This window comes from Larimichthys crocea, chromosome XII (assembly GCF_000972845.2).
Source record: "Larimichthys crocea isolate SSNF chromosome XII, L_crocea_2.0, whole genome shotgun sequence".
In the NCBI taxonomy this organism is placed as follows: Eukaryota; Metazoa; Chordata; class Actinopteri; family Sciaenidae; genus Larimichthys; species Larimichthys crocea.
In genome coordinates, this window is record NC_040022.1 from 17,861,652 (window position 1) to 17,883,277 (window position 21,626).

Here is a 21,626-nt window from a genome sequence, read left to right on the forward strand (position 1 = left end):
ATAAATGTTGTGCACACAAATGCACAAATGACGATGTGCACACATCCTGCAGAAACAAAAACTAGTGGGTACAGAAAGTGGGGTACAAATGATAAACTATTTTCACATCCCATCTCATCATGACAGCTGTAAAAAAAAGAAGAAACCTTGCAGTGTCAGTCACAAGCAGAACGACAGCACAGTGTAAAAGCACCACTGTTTGTAATCCATTAGTTATAGGTGACTCTAACAGCTGAACACACATGTGACTCTGATGTTGTTGTGTGTTGATGTACAGTATGTGTCATTCAGTAGCAGCCCAAATATTCAAATGAAATTTGACTGTTGGGTCTAAATGGATACGTCAGCAAAGAAGCATCTGTGCCCCTGTCTTTCCGGTTTCTATCCCCTGGGATGGTTAAATTCTCAAAGCTCATTGTTGACTCCTCAAACACAGAACTGGCTTTAGACCGGTTCACTTTCATTTATTCAAATATGTATGTAAATATGTGTATTTGCAGGACAACAAACCTAATTTTACCACACGTATAAGCACTACACTATCACTTTGAGTTTATCTGTGGGCAGTGAGACGACACTGGTGCCAGACTAGAGTTCGGGTGAGCGACATCAAACAGGATGTGACATGCAGGCCGAAAGACTGGCTGCCAGACCCCCATTGTGTTACACACTGACAGCTGACTGAGGCACATTTTCAGCGACAATACAACTAACCCAAAATGGATTAGACTCTGATAGTTGGGGGCTTAGAGTCAAAGTGATGCTAGTTCACAGAAGCAAATAGATCTGAAATGTTCCCCACTGCTGGGTGTGGCTGTATATTGATAAACGTATCAGTTTTCTCATCTTCTCTATCAAATTTTGACTTGTAGAAGCCGGAGCAGCAAAACATATTTTCAGTATTGAGTACCATTGAGTAACAGTATCAAAAACAGTGAAGTCCAAAAAGATTTGTAATCTTGTTTAATCTTTATTATCCAGAAAATGCTTATTTTTATAGACTATATATTCTAATTGTGTAAAAAGCAAAACAGTTTGACATCAGTACTAAAACTGTGGTATCATATTGGCAATATTATCAAACCATTTCAAACAGGCCTTTAAAAAAAACACATTGTTTGGACAGAGATGTGTCCAGACTCATTGTTATCCTGCTACTTGTTACAGAAAATTTCCACAGTAAAAATGTGATAAACGATTTGGAAATGGAGGGTCAACAAAGTCACGCATGACACCAAGCAGGAACTCTGGGTCAAATAGCTGCTGACCAAAAGCGTCAGTCAAACCAACCTTGGGTTGTCATAAAAATGGTAACTAAGATACGCACTCCCACTCATTCAATATAAAGGTTCAGTTTAATGAGGGAAAGGTCAAGACTGGTGAGCTGCAGCTTGGTGATTGTGGAGTGCTGTGGGAGGAGATAGCCATGACCTTTCATCAATGTCACATAGCCCCTCCTCTTGAAACAACACTGGGCAAACCCTCAAAAACCTGACTGAAAAACGAGTTTCTGCTTTGGATCTCAGTAGATGGATAGTAGTAGTCCTCGTTGTGGGGCATCATGAATTTTTCATCTTCTAGGGAAATAGAAAACAAAAATCAAGGCCTGGGTTAACGGTGGAAGTACAGGTGATTACTGAAGAGTGATAAGACAAGCACAGACTTATAGATTTTTTCCATGGAGGCCATGTCAAAATTATCTCTAGCTCTCCTGGGTGTGTGGGCAGTCAGATAAGGATTGCACAGCTCCTTGGTGACTGGTTTAGAAAGGCATTTCTCACTTTACATACCATGAAGGAAGCTGCTAGGGCCACAAGCACAGACCTGAGAAAGTAAAATATTTATCCAAACTTAAATAGATCACAATTATTGCAGTGGATAGTGCATGGTTAGCAGAGGCACATGATAAACAGGTTATCTGCACTGTTGCGTTAACTCAGCAAAGCAGCACAACCCACTGAGCTAACATCCTGATGTTACAATGAGCAAACAAGGATCTTGTTGCTTAAATCATAGCGGTATCACTTTATTATCCGGCACATCACACATTTGAGAGACTCTGTGGTTAACTTACATGCCAGGCAGCACATCAACCTCCCTCCCATAGCCTCAGTTGCGTAGGCTTTGCACCGGTGTAGTTACCAAAAAGGCTTTGCTCTGGTTTCTAGCAGCATCTCTGAGTTCTCTGTTTTGTGTTATGTGAACAATCTCCTTTATATGTAAGTGGTAGTCGGTAGAGTCAGGTGTCTTCACTGTTGAAAGATGTATGTACTTAAGACAAAGTAATAACATCACAATGTAAAAATCACAAGTAAAAGTCCTGCAGTCAAAATGTGTTTGGTTTGGGGTGTCAGTTAGTTCAGTTGGAAGTCCTTGCCGCAGCAGCCCAGGGTTCGAATCCAATCTGTGGCTGTTTGCTGCATGTCATTCCCAAAAGGCCAAAAAATATCTTTAAAAAAAATTGCTTGGTTTGAAGATGGATACAACTCACTACAGTGAGCAGCCATTTAGCTTAGATTATTTTAGCACAAAGACTGGAAATCCTACCAGCAGCTCTAAAACACATTAATTAACGGATTATATCTTGTTTATTTAATCTGTACAAAAACTTCAGTGCGAAAACAACCAAATACTGCTCTGTGGTGGTTTATATATGGCACTATTTCTTGGCCGGGAGCAGCGACTTGGTGTCTCTGCTGGTCTATGTTTTAAAACGGGTTATGTTTCCCATATGGTCAAAGTATTGATTTAAAAGCTGCTCTAAATGATAATTTATAAGAGCAATGTATCAACTGACAACATGAAAACAAAGTGAAAGAGGCCACTCGTCACTGCAGCTCCTCTCATCTTTACGAAGCTTTTTAGTGAATTTCAGCTCTTGGTTGAGCTGTCCAGCCACATCTGTACTGTTTTGGAAATCTTACCACTGTCATAGTGCTGTTTTCAGCCACAGCTGATTTAATTAAAGAACTGTGTATTACACTACAAACAGCAGACAGATATGGCGAACATTTAGGTGGAGCATTTAGAAGCTAAAGAGCCAGATATTTTCCCCAGGAGTTGAGAGTTTTGTTCCCTGCAGGAGTGACTCACACTATCATCGATGGAACGTTGGATGTTTTCTGAGGGAAAGTATGACGTAATTGTTGCTTTTGAACAATATATTAAACAATAAATAAAAAAATAATGGAGTAAAGGAGGCTGACTTTTCCTCCTGATAACTTTAAAGTGAACTCTGATGTCTGGTGTCCTGCCAAGCATTTATGTGATGATTTAATATCAAGTTATACGCAGCACATTCATATGCAATATACTGTGTGTGTGTGTGTGTAGAGCAGTGCAAAGTCACTGACATGAGCTGTAAAACAGTCTGAAGTGGTGAGAGCATCATCTACTTTATTTCCAAGAAAGCCCAGTCAGCATGAACGAGCGCAAAACAGCTGTTTTCATCTGTCTGACATACCATCAGATGTTCCCACACAAAACTGAGAACAGCCACTTTTTGCGTAAAAATACACGCATACTGACACAATGCAGACTGTTGTGAAGACATATTGTGTTAAGCAAGTTTCATGGAGGAACTAGAGCATAGCCATAAGGCACGCAATGAACCACATGCTGATTGAACCACATCCTCTAAAGTGAGAAACTTCTCAGCAGACAAATTATCAGAAAGCACAGAGATGTTCCCCAAACTTAATATAGCTTATCTGAATGAGAATGATCAATCACAATAGCTTGTTACGATCTATCCACTCATTAAAGTGTTTTAAACTCCCTACCCCTGCCACAGATTGCAGTGCAGGTTGTCCTGGTGACTGCAGTCTTTGTGTCCCATGGCAACACACACAAACTGAGAAAGCGTGTGGTGAACAAATGTAAATATGAATAGCCCCCCCTCATGTGTAGACAGGAAATAACTCTTGGTGACATTTACAGCATTCAACCAGACCAAAGACAGTCTGCGTGCCAAACCAAACACCTCATATGATGTGCAACAAATTATTAAACTTCAGGGCTTGACTAGTCAGTTGAACGCATAACCATGACTTTTATTTTGGTAGGCTAATCCTGAGAGCAGCATGGTTGAAAACAAAACACTTAATATTCAAAGAATAGTTAGTCTGTTATAACAAAATCCACCTACTAGCATCTCTGAAGGTCTCTAATTAACAAATCATATCTGTGGATTAAATTTGTGCAAATATAAATAACAACATAAGGTGACAAACCAATAATTTGTGGTATTACAGGGGTTTTGTACAGGACTATTTCTTGGATGGGTACATAGACTTGGATTGGATTTGTGGGCTTGACAGGCAACCAGCAGACAGTTATGTTATACTGATGGACATGAGTGGCATCATCTCATCCATCATCTTACTCTCAACAAGTAAAAACAGGGAGTAAAAAGATCTACTATAATTTAGAGACACTCCTTTCTTCAACAGAAAATTTGAAGTATGATGGTGATCATCAAGAAGACAACACAAGAGTTTTTTAAATGTTGTATCTTTGTTGTGGGCTGAAAAATACAGACAGATCTGGTTTAGTAATCTTCTCTCATCCATTACAGGCCTCACTCAACAGGATGAGAGCAAACACACATCTGGTCCGTTGAGTTTGCCGCTAACACTGGGCATGCACAAGCTGCGTTGCTATGGATACACATAGTATGCCTGGGTAATTGTCAAACTGACCAAACTTCAAACACAGATTGAATCTGACCAAACAGCTCCAACAACAAAGAAGATGCTTGAGTGGTGTGTCGTGATCAGGATCAGGGGCAAACAAACATCTGAACATCTCATCTGCTTTTGAGTGAGAGCTTTGACTTTCCAAAGAGAAATGTTAATAACAAAAGTTCCTCTTATGTAAGCCACATGACTATGCCAAATCCACTTTAACCAGCTTCAGTCCATCTGATCCAGCAAGACCCCCTTCACGGTCTGAGCCAAACATTCTTCTCCTGGATGGGAAGCTGCCAGTTGTTCTGGTAACATGACCCCACAGTCACCAACAGCATGGGAACATCCACACAGATGTTAGTGAAAGCTGGACTTTACATTTCTCTGGAGAATAAGTAAAAATCACAAACACAAACAAAACATATGCAGGAGAAATACTTCTATAAAAACATCTTTTATTCACTTAGCTTATTTAAAATGGTGTAAAAACATAAATATCAGTTAGACAAGATGAAACACACATGCTACATTTATGCTGTATGTAACAGCCTCACAGTGGATCATCTGCAGACTTTAAAGTAGTGGTCATCTATCTGATGTTTGTTTGCCCTGACAGACAGATACTGCAGCTTTATTTGAATAAAAAAGACAACAACAAACGGACAGACTGAGTGAGCAGTGTTAATGAATGTATTACATGTACACAGACATACGAGCATGACACTGATGTAAACAGCTCTTTTCCTCTCTGAAATCTCCTTGGTAACACAGCTTCATGTCTCCTTGATCTCCGTCTAAAAAGGGAAAAAGAAACATCAGTGTCACACAAACACTACGATCTCTAGAGGAAACTGATTTATAAATATATGGTTCATCCATGCGGTTTCATATGTTTCATGTTACAAACTCTACTTTTCTCAATCAGCTTCTTACAATTAACTATTTTCTGCTCAGGTTACAAGTTAGTTTGACACTCGTCTGAAGTGGGTGGTGCATATTTCTGTGCACCAGTCAAAAATAAAGATGCTTATTTTATCTGAATAGTTGCTTATTTAGTCATGAATATTTAAAATGTGTGGACTGACACAGATGTAAAACCATGAGTGGACGGAGTTATTTTGTGGTCTAGTTCTCCCAAGAGCATCATATCAAATTTCCGTCCAGTTAAACTTTCCTTAAACAGACAAGAGTGAAGGAGAAACTACATTGGCTCTGAAAAGCATAAGTAATATCATTTATCGCCTTATCTAGAGGCAGTGTTTGGTTTGTCCTTCTTGAACTTCTGTAGAAAACGCGAGGTCGACCGACTCGGTTTGGACAATTATTCTGCACTGATAAGACGTTTTAAAAACTTTTGTTGTCAGAGGAAAATGGGTCAATTAACGGACGAGGGCAGTGCAGGATAATCAACTTTTTTCCTGTTTCAAACTATTATTATATCAGTCTCTAAAAATCCACTATCGGTCGACCTCTAGTCAAAACATGGTGGTTTAACATAGCAGCCTGCGTGGAAGAGGACGGTGTCTGTAGTGACTATAAACTAATAAATACATAGTTAAGCATATTACTTAAATAGAACCCCCTAAATCTGACACAGTGGACCTTTAGTAATATTAATAATTTAACTTTCTATCAATAAAAAGTTGCAGGCTGAGCTCGGCATCCACAGATGTTAAAGGACCCATGATGGAGAACAGCTGCTGTCTGACAAAGTTAATTTATCTCTGATCTATTCACATCCTGAAACCTGCAGAGTAACATGAACAGAGAAATGTATTTAACGAACTGGGATGTGAAAGTCAATTTAATACTAAAAGTGAGAGTGAGGATGGAAACTAAATTAGGGACTTTCTTTTTTTTAAAGGCACTGGATCTATCAAACATCAGTTTAAGTGACTATAAACATACTTCAGCTACTTTATACCGATTGATGACTGATGATTTTTTTGTGATGATAAATGTGCAATTAACATTTAATTTTGCAAATGAACCTCAGAATTAATCATTTAGTCTTTGAATGTCATAAAGACATTACAGTTATGACAATATAAAACAGAGACTTGCAGCAAATCTTCACATCCTTAAAGTTGTTTGTTATAAATGATCAAAACAAGTGATTATCAGGATAGTTACAGATTAACTTCCTGTCATTCTGTTAATTGATAACCTAATTAGTCACTGTATATCAGACAGGGCTGTGGTTGTTACCTGAAGTGTGAGGCTGTGTCCGTTCTCTGATAGCCCCGTGCTGCTCCATAAAGAAGGGTCCTCCTGCTTGGCTAACGTCTGGTTAACAAACCTCAGCATTCCTGTGAGTGAACTCATGTTCACCTCCTCCTCCTCCTCCTCCTCCTCCTGACCCACACAGTCTCTTGTCAACTCTCTAGCCTGCTTGTCGTCTCTCTCCTGCAGCGTGGTAACTTCTGTGTTGAGGTTTCTGCCATCTTGCTTGTCCAGCATGTATGTAAGGGGGTTGAAGGAGAGGTCAGAGGTCGCTGTGGCGTCGATGGCACTGAGGCCCTGCCAGCTGTGGTCGGCTGTGTCAGGAAAAAGGGAAATAGACGGGGAGGAGGACTCCCAAGGCTCCTTGCTCATGGCCTCCTTCAGTGTGGCCTTCACGCTCAGAGGGAGATCCAGGGAGGAGTCGATGCTGCTGCTCTGCAGCCAATCATGTATTCTGTAGCTCTCAGTTTGGTTAGACAGATGAGGGGCCGAGGTGGGATGATGGTGTGTGTGAGCAGGGGGTGATGAGCAAGTTCGTGTGTGTGTTGGGGAGAAGCGTCGAGTCAAGTGATCGTGGGTAGAAAAAGGGACTGTCTGAGGAGCTGTCTGAGGATTCTGGGGGGAGGAAGGAGGGGAGCGAGCGGAGGAGCGCTCAGGGGAGTGTGTGAATTGGTGCTGTGTCACCTCAGACTCCTGCAGAGAGACAAGAACACAAACTTTCATTACAAATATTGACTTCCACAATCAAACTTTCAATTTTTCAATTTTCTTTCTATAGACTTCTACCTTGATGAGCAGGGGGGACTTCTCTGAGGCCTGGAGGTGAGTGGCCTGCACTCTGGCTTGGTTTAACTGGTTGCTGAGCTGCTCCAGCTGGGCATGGAGGTGACTGTTCTGGTCTCTGGTCTGATCATACAGAATCCTGCTTTGCTCCAACTGGGTTTTACTCTGAAGGAGCTGCATCTGAGCCTGGTCTTTCTGTGTCTGCAGGTGACTGATTTGTTTCAGGGTGCAATCCAGCTCAGTCTTTGTTTGGTCCAGCTGGGTTTTCATCCGATCGCACTGAGCCCTGGCCTGTTTGAGCTGGCTCTGGCTCTGCTGAAGTTTAATAGTGAGCTGCTCCTGGGAGGAGCGCATAGTGGAGGAGACTTTGAGGAGCTGACCTCGAGTCTGCTGCAGGGAGTCCAGCTGGAGAGGGTGGGAAAACAGACACCTTAGACTAGTTTGGTTTTTATATGCTGATATGAAGCTTAATCTGCTGTTTAGATAAGAACGATTAATGTCCTTTTGACGTAGTCAGATAAGCCCAAAGGTTGTGGCGGGACGAGGAAAGAAACACATAGCACAATCAAAAATATGAACAGGAATGAAGCCGGTATGAACCGTTTGTGGGAAAAAAGAGGTAACGAGAAGAGAAACTGGAGATGTAAAAAAAAAAAAAAAAGGAACTGACACACTGTTGACACATGTAAAAACAAAAAGGAGAAAAAGATATCAGACAGAAACACGACCAAACAACACATATAACGTAGATGAGTAATGACAAACAGGAAGTATACTGAGAGAGGAATACTGAGAAACAGAAACATTACTGTCACAAGATCATAAACTGGATAAGGCTGAAACCTGAACTACAGCATCACTCACCTAGTAATAAAGGTTAATATGATAGACTTAAAGGTCCAGTGTGTAAGATTTAGGTAGATTTATTGGCAGAATGTGGCAGGCATTAAATATAATATACAGTCTTGTGTTTTCATTAGTGTATAATCACCTGAAAATAACTGTGCTGTTGTGACCTTAGAATGAACCTCACTTATCTACAGAGGGAGCAGGTCCTCTTCAACAGAGTCCCCCATGTTACCAAGCCATGGTTCTACAGTAGCCCAGAACGGACACACGCTCTAGAAAAGGCCTTTTGTTTTTTATTTTGAGTTTCAGAGCCACTATAGGTGCAAACTTCACCGCTACATGCCACTAAATCCTACACACTGAGCCATGAAAGCATTAGATGGAGTGATGTGACACTAGTCCTGTAGCCTCAGTAGTTACCGTACCTCCTTGCTGTGCTGCTCCCTCTCCAGCTCCAGCTCCTGCTCTAAAGAGACGACCATGCTCTGCAGTCCGGCCTCCAGCTGCAGCCAGCGGGCCTCCTTCAGTGCCAGCTCCTCTTCCATGCCACACAGCCGCGCCTCCTGCAAAGAGACACACACACACACACACACACCACAGACACAAGTTGGTTTTATTTTATTTTTTTTAGAATAAAATGACAGTATCCTAAAATAAGTGACAAGTTCATTTGTAGCAGATTTTCCATTTTAGGATTGTTCAAATTAAACAGTAATAAACTGTACTTCACCTTCTCTTTAGCCTGCAGCTTGGTGGCATCCAGCTCTCTGGTCAAATCCTCGCAGTGATGCTGAGTTTCTTCAAGTTCTTTCAGCAAAGTTTGACGTTTCTGCTGACAAACCTGCAGATGCTGACCGAGCTCCTGTGACTCCTAACACACACAGACAGAACAATCAGCACATATGATCATGTTTCACGATCAACATAATGCGTTGTGCTGGTTTAGATAGATTATTCTGATTATGATGACTCTATAGCCCTCAAGTGGTAAAATATTAGAGGTGATGATTCCGAATTTGATTATAGTTTTATGAAGTTACAACACATAATAAATGAAAAAATAAGGTGTGCAAACATTGACACAGTCTTTGTGTAAACAGGGTTTCACTGACAGTGTTTGATTAACATTTCATGTTGTATGCACCTCACATCTCATATTGCAGCTGATAACAACCATAGAAAACAACCGTGTTCACCAAAACATCCTGAGGCCCAAAGAGTAAAATATTTTTTAACTACTTTAAATTTTATTTATTTTATATTTTAACTATATACTGCATTTATTGTAAATTGTTTACCTGGGCAATTGAGAACATTCACAAACTAATCAAAATAATAAAATATCAAATAACATTTTTACTGTAAATTTAAATTTTCAATCACTGTACATGGTTCATTCATAAAACATGATGTCATCCAAAGTAGCTCAGCAGCTTTAGTGAGAAGAAACTCAACACCGCTGACTCCTGCTGTAATAAACTCACATCGATTGGACATAAATGAATGTAGACAGGTGGAGTAAAAGATGGAGGGGAACGGGGTGTGGTAGAAAACATGGATGGAATATCTGAATATGTTGTAAATTGGAAAATGTTAAATTATAGACAGCGTTGTCATTAAACATGTCTGACTTTTACTCATTTATTGTTTAACTTTCTCCAATTTTTTTGTATTTATCAACAGAAATGATTATAAGTCATTTTGCATTTTGCACAGTGGTAACTCAAACCGTGTAAATATTTACAATATCGCGTTGGTCATATTGTTTTCCCTGTGATTCTTCTCGAAATGTCTGATGACTCGCTGCGACACGTCAAAACATTTTCTCACATATTTTGGCCTCTTGTTCTGTGACTGCTCCTGACCTTCAAGTTTCTGTCTGTGAGCTCCCTCTGTGTGTCTCTCAGCTCTCTCTCTCTGTCCTCCAGGCTCTGCTGCAGGGACTCCACCTTCCTCTCCATCTCCTGCTTGTGCTCTCTGATGGCCACTTCAAGCTGGCCCAGCTGACAACGACGGGGATGACCCCGGAAAAGAAAAAAAAAGATTATAAAAACGCAGAATATGCAGAGCGATTCTGCAAAATAAATGAAATATACGGAAAAATCTGTTTGTGTCTTTGAGTGTGTTGTACCAGATTTGCTCTCTGTTGGAGCTCCCCCTGTCTTTCCTTCAGTGCGTTGTCCATATCTAAGACCTCATGAGTTCTCTCCTCCAACTCCCTCTGGGTCTCACTGTGAAGCCACACAAGTACTTTTATTGAACAGTATCAGGTAATCTATTAAATATTTTTAAAGAAACACGATGACACTGAAGAAATAAGGTCAGGAGTATCATCTTAATGGCATAACAGTGTTTGCCTGCATGGCCAAATACAGGAAACACAAGGGGTTTACTGTTGAACATTTTTAGGTTGACCTTTGGTTTGAGTACTTTTAAAGTGCCTCAGGGTGTAACTCTGTTCAGAGCCTTTTCGTTTGCTACCAAAGCAGCTATGTTCTTTACTTCAATGGCATTTTCTGTGTCGAGCATTTGCATGTCTGTGCTCATTGTGCACGGAGTGAATATTTGTTAATGAACTGAAACATCAGAAACAACAACAGCATCCTGTTTTTACACAAGAAAGTGATTGGGGAATCATTCATGAATGTACGTCCAGTTGAGTGCTTGATGAACAATAACCACACACAGTGTGTTACATAACATGTGATTCAAATTTTCACATTTTTTTATCTTAGAGCACGTATAAATCAGTCAAAGCAAGTTACATGACACAAGTCCCACCTTGTGTTATAGAAAAATAATTCATATTATTACGTCGTATTTCCTCAGTAAAATGTCCACAATGTCATTATTTCATCTGAGAACAATAATTGAGATCATCTACAAGACACGCAGTCAATGTGGAACAATAACTGGCTCCATGTCTGTGTGTGTTTTTGATACACATGTACAATGTGGATATTGTTTCACACACATAGAGCAGAGGATTTTATCTGAGCGACCGCACATGGACGTCGTCTCCATCTTGGGCTTGTCCCTGCGTGCAGAGGGATATTTCACATGCGGCCGTATCCTCACCTAAGTTGGACAGTCAGTTTTTCCACTGATGCTTGCCGCTCGTCTGAGACCGTTTGGGTTCTTTGCAGAACATCTCTGAGTGTCTGTAGTTGGTCCAGAGTGTCAGCCAACTCTCTCCGAACCACCTGAAGCTGTCCCTCCAAGATCTCGACACGCTGGACGCAGTTGAGCTTGTCGGCTTCACAGAGATGGAGCGTCTCCTCCAGATCGACCACTGTGGAGAGGTGTGAGACAGAAAATAAATGAAGTTAAAAAATAATAAAAAATAGAGCAAAGGCTGTATGTGTAGTTTCTTCTCTTTAAAAAATATAAATAAATAAAAAGGACAGAAAGTGTGTAACATACACATTTCAGTCTGGCTGTCGAGCTGGCTCTTCATGTGATGCAGTCTTTCGTCCATGCGACTGATCTGAGAAGTCTTGGTGGCGACGTCTCTCCTTAGACGCTGAAGCTCCGACTCTTTATGCGCCAACTCCGCTCGACACTTTGTCATCTCTGATGTCAGGTGGCTGCAGAAGAACACATAAAGCAATGATCAGTACATCTGTACAGCAGTTCGAAGTCTTAAATAAAACAGATGTGGTGGGTGCGGCTGGCGGGGGGCATGCAGCATGTCAATTTCCTCACCTCAATGAGAGCACTGCTCCCATCATGCACTCAGAAAGAAGAAATCCCTTCAGAACTGTTAGAGTAGCTGAACTGAGCTAAGCGAACGTGCCTTTTGATGGCACATGTAAAACAACCAACAAGTGTTTGCTTTGAATCTTTTAAGAAGTCACAAAAAATGAAACAGCTCTGCAGAACACATCTGGCTTCTCTCTCCCACTCTCAAAACAAGTAAGAGCCTCCATTTATATACACATATTCATGGGGCGCAGGGGGTGGAGACAGAAGGGCTGCTTTATGCCTACAGACAAATTGGATGTTCTGATGTGGTGCAGTCACAAGACTGTTTAAGTTTCCCCTTGCTGAAGGTCAAGAAGAAGAACATAATCCTTAACCTTTTTGTCAGAAAAAAGTCACTAACAAAAGCCCCATACAAACACATTAAATGGTTGGAACAGTTTGAGGAAAATACAGCACAACTATCTAAAAAAAAAAAAGGTTCTTCTACATGCTGGTTAACATTATTGACAAAGTTTTGCGTCTTAAAACTCAATAAGTAAGGTCCTAAAACGTAAAAGTCTAAAATGAATAATTAATTCCAGTGTTCTTTGTTCCTCAGTTTTACGTGAGCATCCCTGTGCGTACCGGTGCTTTCTTACCTGACGGACTCGGAGAGTTTCGTGCCCTGCTGGGTCATCTCCTGCAGGTGCTTGTCCTTCTCCTGGGCGTCCTGCTCTCTGTTTCTTACCTCATCCTGCAGAGAGGCCCGGGCTTTTTCCAGCTGCTGCTCCAGACTGGACACCTGAAGACAGACAAAACATTAACATCCATCTTTAATTCCCTCATGAATGAAAAACAAAACATCCACTTCATGCTTATTTCTCTGTTTTGCAGCACAAAACTGGAGACCTGAGCTACTACTCAAAACAAATACAGACAGAAGTTTCCTACAGGCATTATGATCAGACTTTTGTGTACAGAGAGGCTCCACGTTAATGTGACTGTACAACTCTTCTCCTTCAATGGACACCATTATGTGATTTGTTGTGAAGTATAATCAGCTGCTACAATGTCCTGAACTATAAATGAAATCACAAGCTCCAACTGCTGCTTCCCTCAAGCGCTGTCGCAGATTTACCACCAAGTTTATGATATGTGTATCAGGAAGTCTGCATATCAACATGTCAGAGTACAGCCACACATATGTTTAACTTCTGCTCTCTCTCTGCACATCTGTTGGCTAATTTGACATAAAGCTTCAATAAAAAACGGTCAGGACTTCCCGTCATTTTCATCTAATATAAAAAAATAAGTGTGACTTTGCTGAATAAAATGTGGAAATGATTCATACTGAAGCAACATTAAGAATTAGAAGACAGATTGTAATGGAGACAAAGAAATTAAAAATCCTCATGATATGGTTGCCCTATAGAGTTGGCTTAAACACATTTATTAGATGTGAGTGAGTCCAAACTCAGGAAACCCTTTACAAAATACTGACTTAGTGATGGAAAGAGCAAAGAGGGCTGGAGACCCCAATGAACTTCCTCCTACACTAAAAACATTACAAACATAATACAATAATTTTCCATCCACGAATATCATAGAATACATAACTTAACTTAACACTGTGTAACTAACAGAGACAGAGAGGACTATTGATGCCGTGAGCACAGAAGACATGCTGCCTCTCCAAATCAAGCACGGCCTCAAGAACACCATGAAGCAATTTAGACTGTGGTAACTGATAAAGTGAAAACGTGTTTGATGATACCATGAAAGTGGTTAAGGCCTTTAATACACTATGTTTATATGGTGCATTTTTCTAAATAAATGTATTAATATTACAATTAGCAGAAACGCATTACAAACATAATTTACAGAAAGTGGAATAAACATTCAGTAAGGACCCACAGTTCAGTTCTCAAGTGTCTCACACATCACATGACTGCATTTATCTTCAGTAACAAATACTCTGTTCTTCTCTATTATTTTGATTCATCATCAAAAACGGCCAATAACTAATTAACTTAATGAATAATATAAAATGAATTAGTGCAAAGTTTATGTAATGATTTCTTTTGTACACTAAAATAATAAGGTTATCATGACATTATAGTTGGATAATTGATTCCTGCTGCTCACTGAATAGTACAGGTAACTTTGAAATACCCCTTGGTGTTCTCAGATAAGGAACAATGAGGAGACTGAGGTCGTTTGGAGTGAGGACTGTTAAAAACTTTCTATGACACTGACAGCTGGCATCCATCATGAACAACTCCTCTCACCTCCTGCATGAGGCTGTGGAGGCCTTAAACAGCTCCTTCAGCAACAGACTGATACTCCCACCATGTAAGAAGGAGCTCTACCACAGGTCCTTTATTCCAACAGCTGTCAGACTCTTTAACACCAGCATGACTTTTTCTATATATTACTTATTTATGAGTAATTTCTTATCCATCTTATGTATACCAGGTGCTGTGACAAGTGAATTTCCAAAGTGTTGGATCATTAAACACACATTTTCTAGTTAACCTCCTATTTGAATCTGCAACCCTGCACTTATATAGACATGTTCTGGAGGAACTGTAGTTGAGAACACAAATATCAGAATCGGCTGAAATACACATGTAACCCAGGTGTAAAACTTGGGTAACTAAACCCTAAGCTTAGTAGCAGCTGAAATTGTTGTTTTATTAGTTATTTATTATATTTAATGTTTTTCTGATGTTGCACTTGATAGCAACATGTTCCAACTGCACTTGATGGTTAGCTATATGGAGATATACTGTGGTGAACTGTTGCATGAAGCTTGTTGCACTGTGAGCACTCTGCACCTTAGCCCGTGCATTTAATACACTAAAATGAGCATTTATTAGCTGATTAGTATTGTGTTTATGTTGGTATATGTGACTGTAGACAGCACAAAGTACATGTTGATCAGCCATTTTGTCAATAAGGAACACCCAGTCTGTTGGAGAGGATCCAGAGCCCTGGATGGAGTGATTCAGGATCATTCTGTGATTCAGAGATGGCGAGCCTCCCCAAGATCCCAAAGAAGCTGGATTGACTTTCCATGACTAACTACAACTGGTGGTAGGGCCAACCTGGTTGGCAGGATTGCTACACACCCAAAAGACAGTATTGGTACTAAGAAAAAACAAGACTCATTATTTTAAAGGTGCCATTTTTTCTTTCTTTTTTTTTTCATATTGTTGTTTATATAAATGTTGTAAACTTTTGTTGTGCAGTACTCACTAAAAGAGTTTACTTTTGCAATTCACCTCATGGTTGGTGTTGTTCATTGTTTGGCTGTTCAGGTCTATGGTAATTGAGCTCTTTCCGAACCTAGCCACTCATGGTTGGTGTTGTTCATTGTTCGCTGTTCAGGTCTATGGTAATTAGCTCTTTCCGAACCTAGCCATTCAGTGTATCTACTATAAGTGGGTTACACACATATTAGACCCTCCCAGCTCCTGAGTACAAGGTCCATGTGAGCCCCATGTGTAAATAGAGCAGGTTATTGTCGAGTGAATGGGTGTGTTGATTTAACCCGTGTGCAGCTCTGCTGATCGGTTTGTTTTCAAATAGACTAAAGGTGAGCCAAGGTGAGTCTCATTTATCAACTCATGTTTAAAAAAAAAAAAGGAGTCCAGTGCGTCAGATTTAGAGGGCTCCATTTATAAATATAATATGTATAAACTATGTTTTCATGTGTATGTCACCTGGAAATCCTACACACTGGTCCTTTAATGCTTTCTTTTCATGTGTGATGTGAAAAGTAAAAGTGTGAGCCCCCTCATAGTTTGTTAGGCAGAGAATGGAGGCATGCTGTCCTCTTTTTCTGTCTGGCCGGGTGAACACTTCTGTTTGGTAACTGAGATTCTATATCACCTTTCTCTACTTCCATTATTGTTGTTTTGTGGTTCTTGTATTTTGAGGCTAGTTTGAGTCCGGCACCTCCCCTGACGTTCTACCCTGGGCCAACCACTCCTGAACCATCAGAATCAGTTATTTCCAACATGTAAGCACACGTCTGACACGGAAAACTACCTGGTGAAAAGTCCCAACCTGCTACTCAGGAGTTGTTTGCCCTCATATGTGAAAAACAGCACTTACCTGTGTCTGCCGGCGGCTCTGAATCTCCTCCAGTTCAGAGTGTGGCAGTGCTCTCGGTCAGCTGTCTGCTGCTGCTGGAGAGAAAGCTGCAGCTGCAGGTTCTGCTCGCTGGCTTTGACAAACCAGGCGGGCACTGTGGAGCTTCTCCTGCAGCGAGGACACCTGAGGAAGGAGGAACACGAGGAGAAGATAACGCTGAGAGCATTAAACAGAATAAATGAGGGTGATGATCAAAGTAGAGTGCATCGCTGTATGTAACACTGTACCGTGTCACTCTTCTTCTGCAGCTCGCCCTCATAGTTCTTCTCTACTTCCTCCATCTGCCGCAAGATACAAGTTCAGCTCTTCTCTGCACGCTGACAGAGCGACTGTAGCTCACAAACCTGATGTAACAACAGAAGTCATGCATTCAGATCCGATGTCTTTGTACAGTTATTTGGGTTTGTCTGGGTAACCGGGTCTTTGTCACAAACCTTGGTGGCGGACTGAGCCGCCTGCTCTCTTGAAACTCTGCAGCAAACTCCTCGTTGTGTCTTACTTCAACCTGCTTCTGCTGAAATATCAAAATTGAAATTGTCAGTTATACCTGCATTAATTATAGTTGTTGTACCTTTAACCAAAGTCTGAAATGGTCCCAGATTCATGCAGATGCATTGATATGAACCCCACACACTGTAAAGCTGTCTACTGACCTGTTGGAGTTGGTCCCCAGAGCTCTGTAGAGAGAGCAGTTTCTGAGCCTCATCACGCTCCTTCTGGAGCGAGCTGAGCTCCTGCTCCATCTCCACACCCCGAGACTGAGCCTCCTCCACTGACAACTGCAACTGAAAAGGGGAAATACTGTTACTACACTTAGACTAGACTTAGGGAGAGAGAGTGGATGAGACAAAGATGTAGTCGTATAGTCACCATTTCTATTCTGTGCTGTTGCTCCGTGAAATGTTGCGACTGAGCTTTTTTACTTTCTCCAAAGACTGCTGATATTCTCTTTGCTTTTAGTCATCAGTGACTGGTAATGGCTGTATGGTGCTGGTTTTCTCCTGTTATTAGAAAAAGAACATACATGTATATAAAGAGCTTTATAAAGAGCGTTAATCGTAGATCTGTGCATTACAGGCAACAGAGAACATGTTCAAAATGTACAACTATTCTATGACCCAAATCGGAAGGATTGAGAACCATGACTAAAACTCAAAGCTCATGTCAGTGGCTTGTTGTTGTTATTTAGGAGAAATAAAGACGAATGTGAAAAAAAAAAAAGACAAAACAAACTAAAACAATTGTCATACCAGCAGCTGGCTCTCCAGCTCAGTGTTCTTCAGTGCAGCCTGACCGTAGGCCGAGTTTTCTCCTGTAACTGTTTCTCCATTGAAGCCACACGGCACTTTTTCTTTTCAACTGAAGTGAAACAGAGATTTAAAAAAAAAAAACTTGTAAAGTGCCACAATCTGTAAGAGACAATAATGAGCTCTTAAGTTTGGCAAAAATAATTCATACTGCACCCAGAATTTTTTATTTTAAAGATATTTTTTTTGGCCTTTTCAGCTGTATTTTCAATAGAGACAGCTGAAGAGTGACAGGAATGTGTGGCAGAGAGAGAGAGATGGGGATGACTGTGGGAATGGGCCGCAGGTCGATTCGAACCCTGGGCTGCTGCTGAGCCTTCGTACATGGGGGGATGCTCTACCAACTGAGGTTATCGACACCCCCAAGAATATTTCTAAAAATTACAGTATGTTCAGTAGGAAAATGCACCATAGTTCCTGACATAACAACAGGACCCTGAAACTGCAATACAGTAAATTATCAATGAGCTGAAAATACATCTGATCTTTTCATCTGAGCTGCTTGCTCCAAACAGTTCAACAAAGAAGTTATTTTAATCTGCACCAAGAAGAAATTATCTGGTAAAATAATTACTAAGCGCTGAGAAGAGGATATTAGTAGAAAGGATCACAGCACTGACCTCTTTTTCTGTGTCAGTGGATTGGCTGACTTGTCCATCAGCTCAGTGTGGAGGCTCTGATAGTGGGAGGCTCTCTGGGCCATGGAGCTCTGCAGGGTGGGATCTCCTCCTGGGCTCTGCTAGACGCTCCTGAAGCCGCTCGATCAGGCTGTTCTGTTTTGTCCGCTCAGCGTCCTTCGAGTGCAGTACTCGTAGCAGCTGCTGGTAGCCTTCACCTGCAAGGATTGAGTGACAGAAAAAAAAAGGAGAGGAATGCTTCTTTTTTTATTTTTTTTATTTATTATATATATATTATATAATCCATTAGAAAATATATATATGGTACGTGCACCCTGATGCTGGGATATAATGAAGACCCATTTTGCATACCTGGCTTTGCTTCACAGGTGTGCTGTTCCTGAATAGTCCACTTGAGGCAACATGCAAGGCCTGGCGCACCAGCTGCTCCACAGCACCCTGAAATTAAAAAAAGAACATATGACAACAATAAACATCAGCCCCTGCAAGATCAGTGATAACTTGTTTTGAGAGAGTTTACTGTTTCCTCCACCTTCGTAGATGCAAGCAGGGCCAGTATGGCCTCCAGGGGCCAGGTCTGCCTGGCTCTGCTGAGCCTCTCTGTGGCTCTGGTTCCTCCTCTGCTCCTGGCTCTGGGCCAGAGTTCGGACATCTTCCGCTCTTTGCGCAAAGAGGCCAGCTCCCTGCACTCCGCTCCCCGCTCCTTTAGCTGACGTTCCAGATGGAAGGCCTTTCGTTCGGTCTCTTCCAGCCGAGCCTGGTGTCCAGCAGCTGCAGACTTGGCCTGCCTCACCTCCTCCATCATCTGGCTAGGAGGGGATGAAGGAGGAAAATCGAAGATAAAAATGTGTTAACCAACAATCAAAGCAATCTTTGGAAAGATGATAATGACACAGCAGAGATCCCATAATTTATTTATTGTTAAGAAAATTGTAAGAAAAACCATTTATAACAATAAAACTCTCCTCCATAACTAATTGTTTGGCTCTGTTCAACCTTTTCTCTCTCAAACACAGTGCACTTCATTCCAACTCTTCTTTTTCTCTGTCACACTCAATAGACTCTCTTTTTAGTTTGCTCTCACTCTCCATCACCTAAAAAAAAACCACACAAATAAAAACACCATTTTAGTGTTCAGGTGCAACTAAAAAGCGTAAAAATGCATTACTTAATTAATGAAAGGTAATTCAATTTACCCTCTTAAGTTTAATGGAAATGGTAGCCTTATAATCTTTGAAGGCTTCTTTGAGTTTCTCTGCATTTTCAAGTGCTTGTGTTCCTTTGTTGCTCCGCCCTGTAGGGAATGAGGGTCAAACTAAGTACTAAAACTCCATCATGTAAAATAAATTGGATGTAGAAAACATCTACATCTCTTGAAATATAAGGTAACAAAATATAATTATAAGACACAACACATTATAGATCAACGGCATATGGTGTTCATGCAGTTTCAAAAACTGTTGTAATTCTGTGCGGAAGTTAAGCTTGTATGCAATTTTCATCCTTAGGTTACTAGGTCACGTGTGGGCTTGAGGTCCTCGCAGTTTAGTGTTTGGCTTTGATTGTCGTAGGTGCAGTTTATCTCAATGTGGTGGCAATGCTGCCTTCCTGACCTATAGAGCTGCGTTGACTCTCTTAACAGTCATTGTGTCTCGACTAGATATCTGATAACAACTCATGTAAGACTATCTGGGCGCTATATTGTGGTTATCTGGGTTTAAATTCGATCCACCAGGATGAGTCGGCAGAATGTGAGACTGACTGGCACTTCTGATGAACTTTGAGAGTGTCTCTAATTCTCCTTGGCCAAGTTTCAAAATATTACAGCATAAGACATCAGAGGCTCCTGGACACTTTCTTCCCTCCTGACCTCACCATTGACCTTTGACTTCAGCAATTTCTCCACAACAAAGCCCAGATAAAGGTATCACCGTTTGCACAGTTGTTTGGCTTCCAGCTCTTCTCGCAGGGCGTTCAGGTCCTCAGTAGAGTTGCCATAACAATGTTGCTGTGAGCGCTTCTTCTGGCTGCACTCTGCCCTCAGCTCTACTGCCTGATACAAGAATGTTGTTAGTGTAACAGATTCAAGAAAAAAAAAAAAAAAAGTAATGAGAAATCATCAAAGCTAAATCAAGCCTCCTTGTGGAGTACTAACAACCAAGCAGCAAATGTCTAAAGACAATTTATAGTATTATGATGACTGGCGGTGCCCGATAGCACATTCCATCTTGAACCGATTTGTATCTAGTGATAATAAAACATGTAATTACCATATTACAGTTCCCCGAATAGCAACATATACAGTAGTATAAGTTAAGAATATGTGGTTACTTTAGCTCTTCAGTCTGAGCCTCCAGCTCTGCTTGAAGCTGCCGAATCTGCTCACTCATGACTGCCACACTGTGTCTAACCCCGACCCTGGGGCCCCTGAGGCCAACCTAGAATAAAAAACACGAAATATTCAGTATACAATACAGTTTCGTTTTATTATTCAGTTATATTGCCACGTATATGCGTCCAATGTACGACTTAGTTATACTCAGTAGATGGCCTGGACTGAGTTCATACTGCATAGCATCAAGGTCACTGATGAGGTGCTCATCCTGCATGGTCAGGCAGGCGTTTCTCCTGACGTACGCAGCCCGCCTTCTTCCTCGAGAGAAACAGGCCCATCTCTTCTGACCTCGACTTGACTGATGCAGACTGAAAAGAGGAGTGTTTCTATAATTTACCTTTTAGTTATGATGTTACCCTAGCCATGTTTATTACCGAGCATCAATGTTATCTATATTATATTCACAGCTTTCTGAAAATGCAGAGTTGGAAACATTTAATCTCTAAACAAACAAAGATTTCTGTAAGAGCACATTTATATCCTTTAAAACTGACTGTAACAAACCCATACATACAACATAATGCAAATACATGCTGTGGTTAATCTGACACTACTTTTTTTGGGAGGTAAAAACAAAAATACTACAGAGTACAGAGCAGAGACACGGTAATGCAGCATATCTGAACGAAGAAAACACCACAATCTTGTCTCTCACCCTAGAGTTAGAGGAGGGTGGGCTTAAAACTGCCAGCAGCAGCAGCACGTCTCTCAGCGGTCCCACACTCCTGCAAAACACAGCCTGACTGGGATGGAGGATCATCAGGTGCCTGCAGGCTTGTAAGGTCAGGCGATGAGGACTCTGCTGCTTGGACTCAACCCGTCATCCTGTCCTTGTGACTGACTGTAGAGGGTGTAAGAGTGTAAGAGTAAGTGAGGGGACAAATTTCTTTTCCTAGGCCTG

At 41.1% G+C, this 21,626-nt stretch overlaps 1 protein-coding gene across 2 annotated transcripts in view; it reads right to left on the reverse strand.

Moving 5' to 3' along the window:
- Window positions 1-4,494: 4,494 nt before the first annotated feature.
- ccdc18 (coiled-coil domain containing 18) overlaps window positions 4,495-21,626 on the reverse strand; it is a 24,337-nt gene continuing 7,205 nt past the window's right edge. For both annotated transcript variants that reach the window (XM_019258993.2, XM_019258992.2), the window contains exons 17-26: window positions 12,887-13,029; window positions 11,967-12,130; window positions 11,622-11,835; window positions 10,675-10,774; window positions 10,409-10,546; window positions 9,274-9,414; window positions 8,969-9,106; window positions 7,698-8,099; window positions 6,897-7,604; window positions 4,495-5,482 (exon numbers count right to left, since the gene is read on the reverse strand). In XM_019258993.2, the coding sequence (XP_019114538.2) occupies window positions 5,462-5,482; window positions 6,897-7,604; window positions 7,698-8,099; window positions 8,969-9,106; window positions 9,274-9,414; window positions 10,409-10,546; window positions 10,675-10,774; window positions 11,622-11,835; window positions 11,967-12,130; window positions 12,887-13,029 (2,169 nt within the window). In that variant the 3' untranslated portion in view covers window positions 4,495-5,461. The remainder of the gene's footprint in view (window positions 5,483-6,896; window positions 7,605-7,697; window positions 8,100-8,968; window positions 9,107-9,273; window positions 9,415-10,408; window positions 10,547-10,674; window positions 10,775-11,621; window positions 11,836-11,966; window positions 12,131-12,886; window positions 13,030-21,626) is intronic.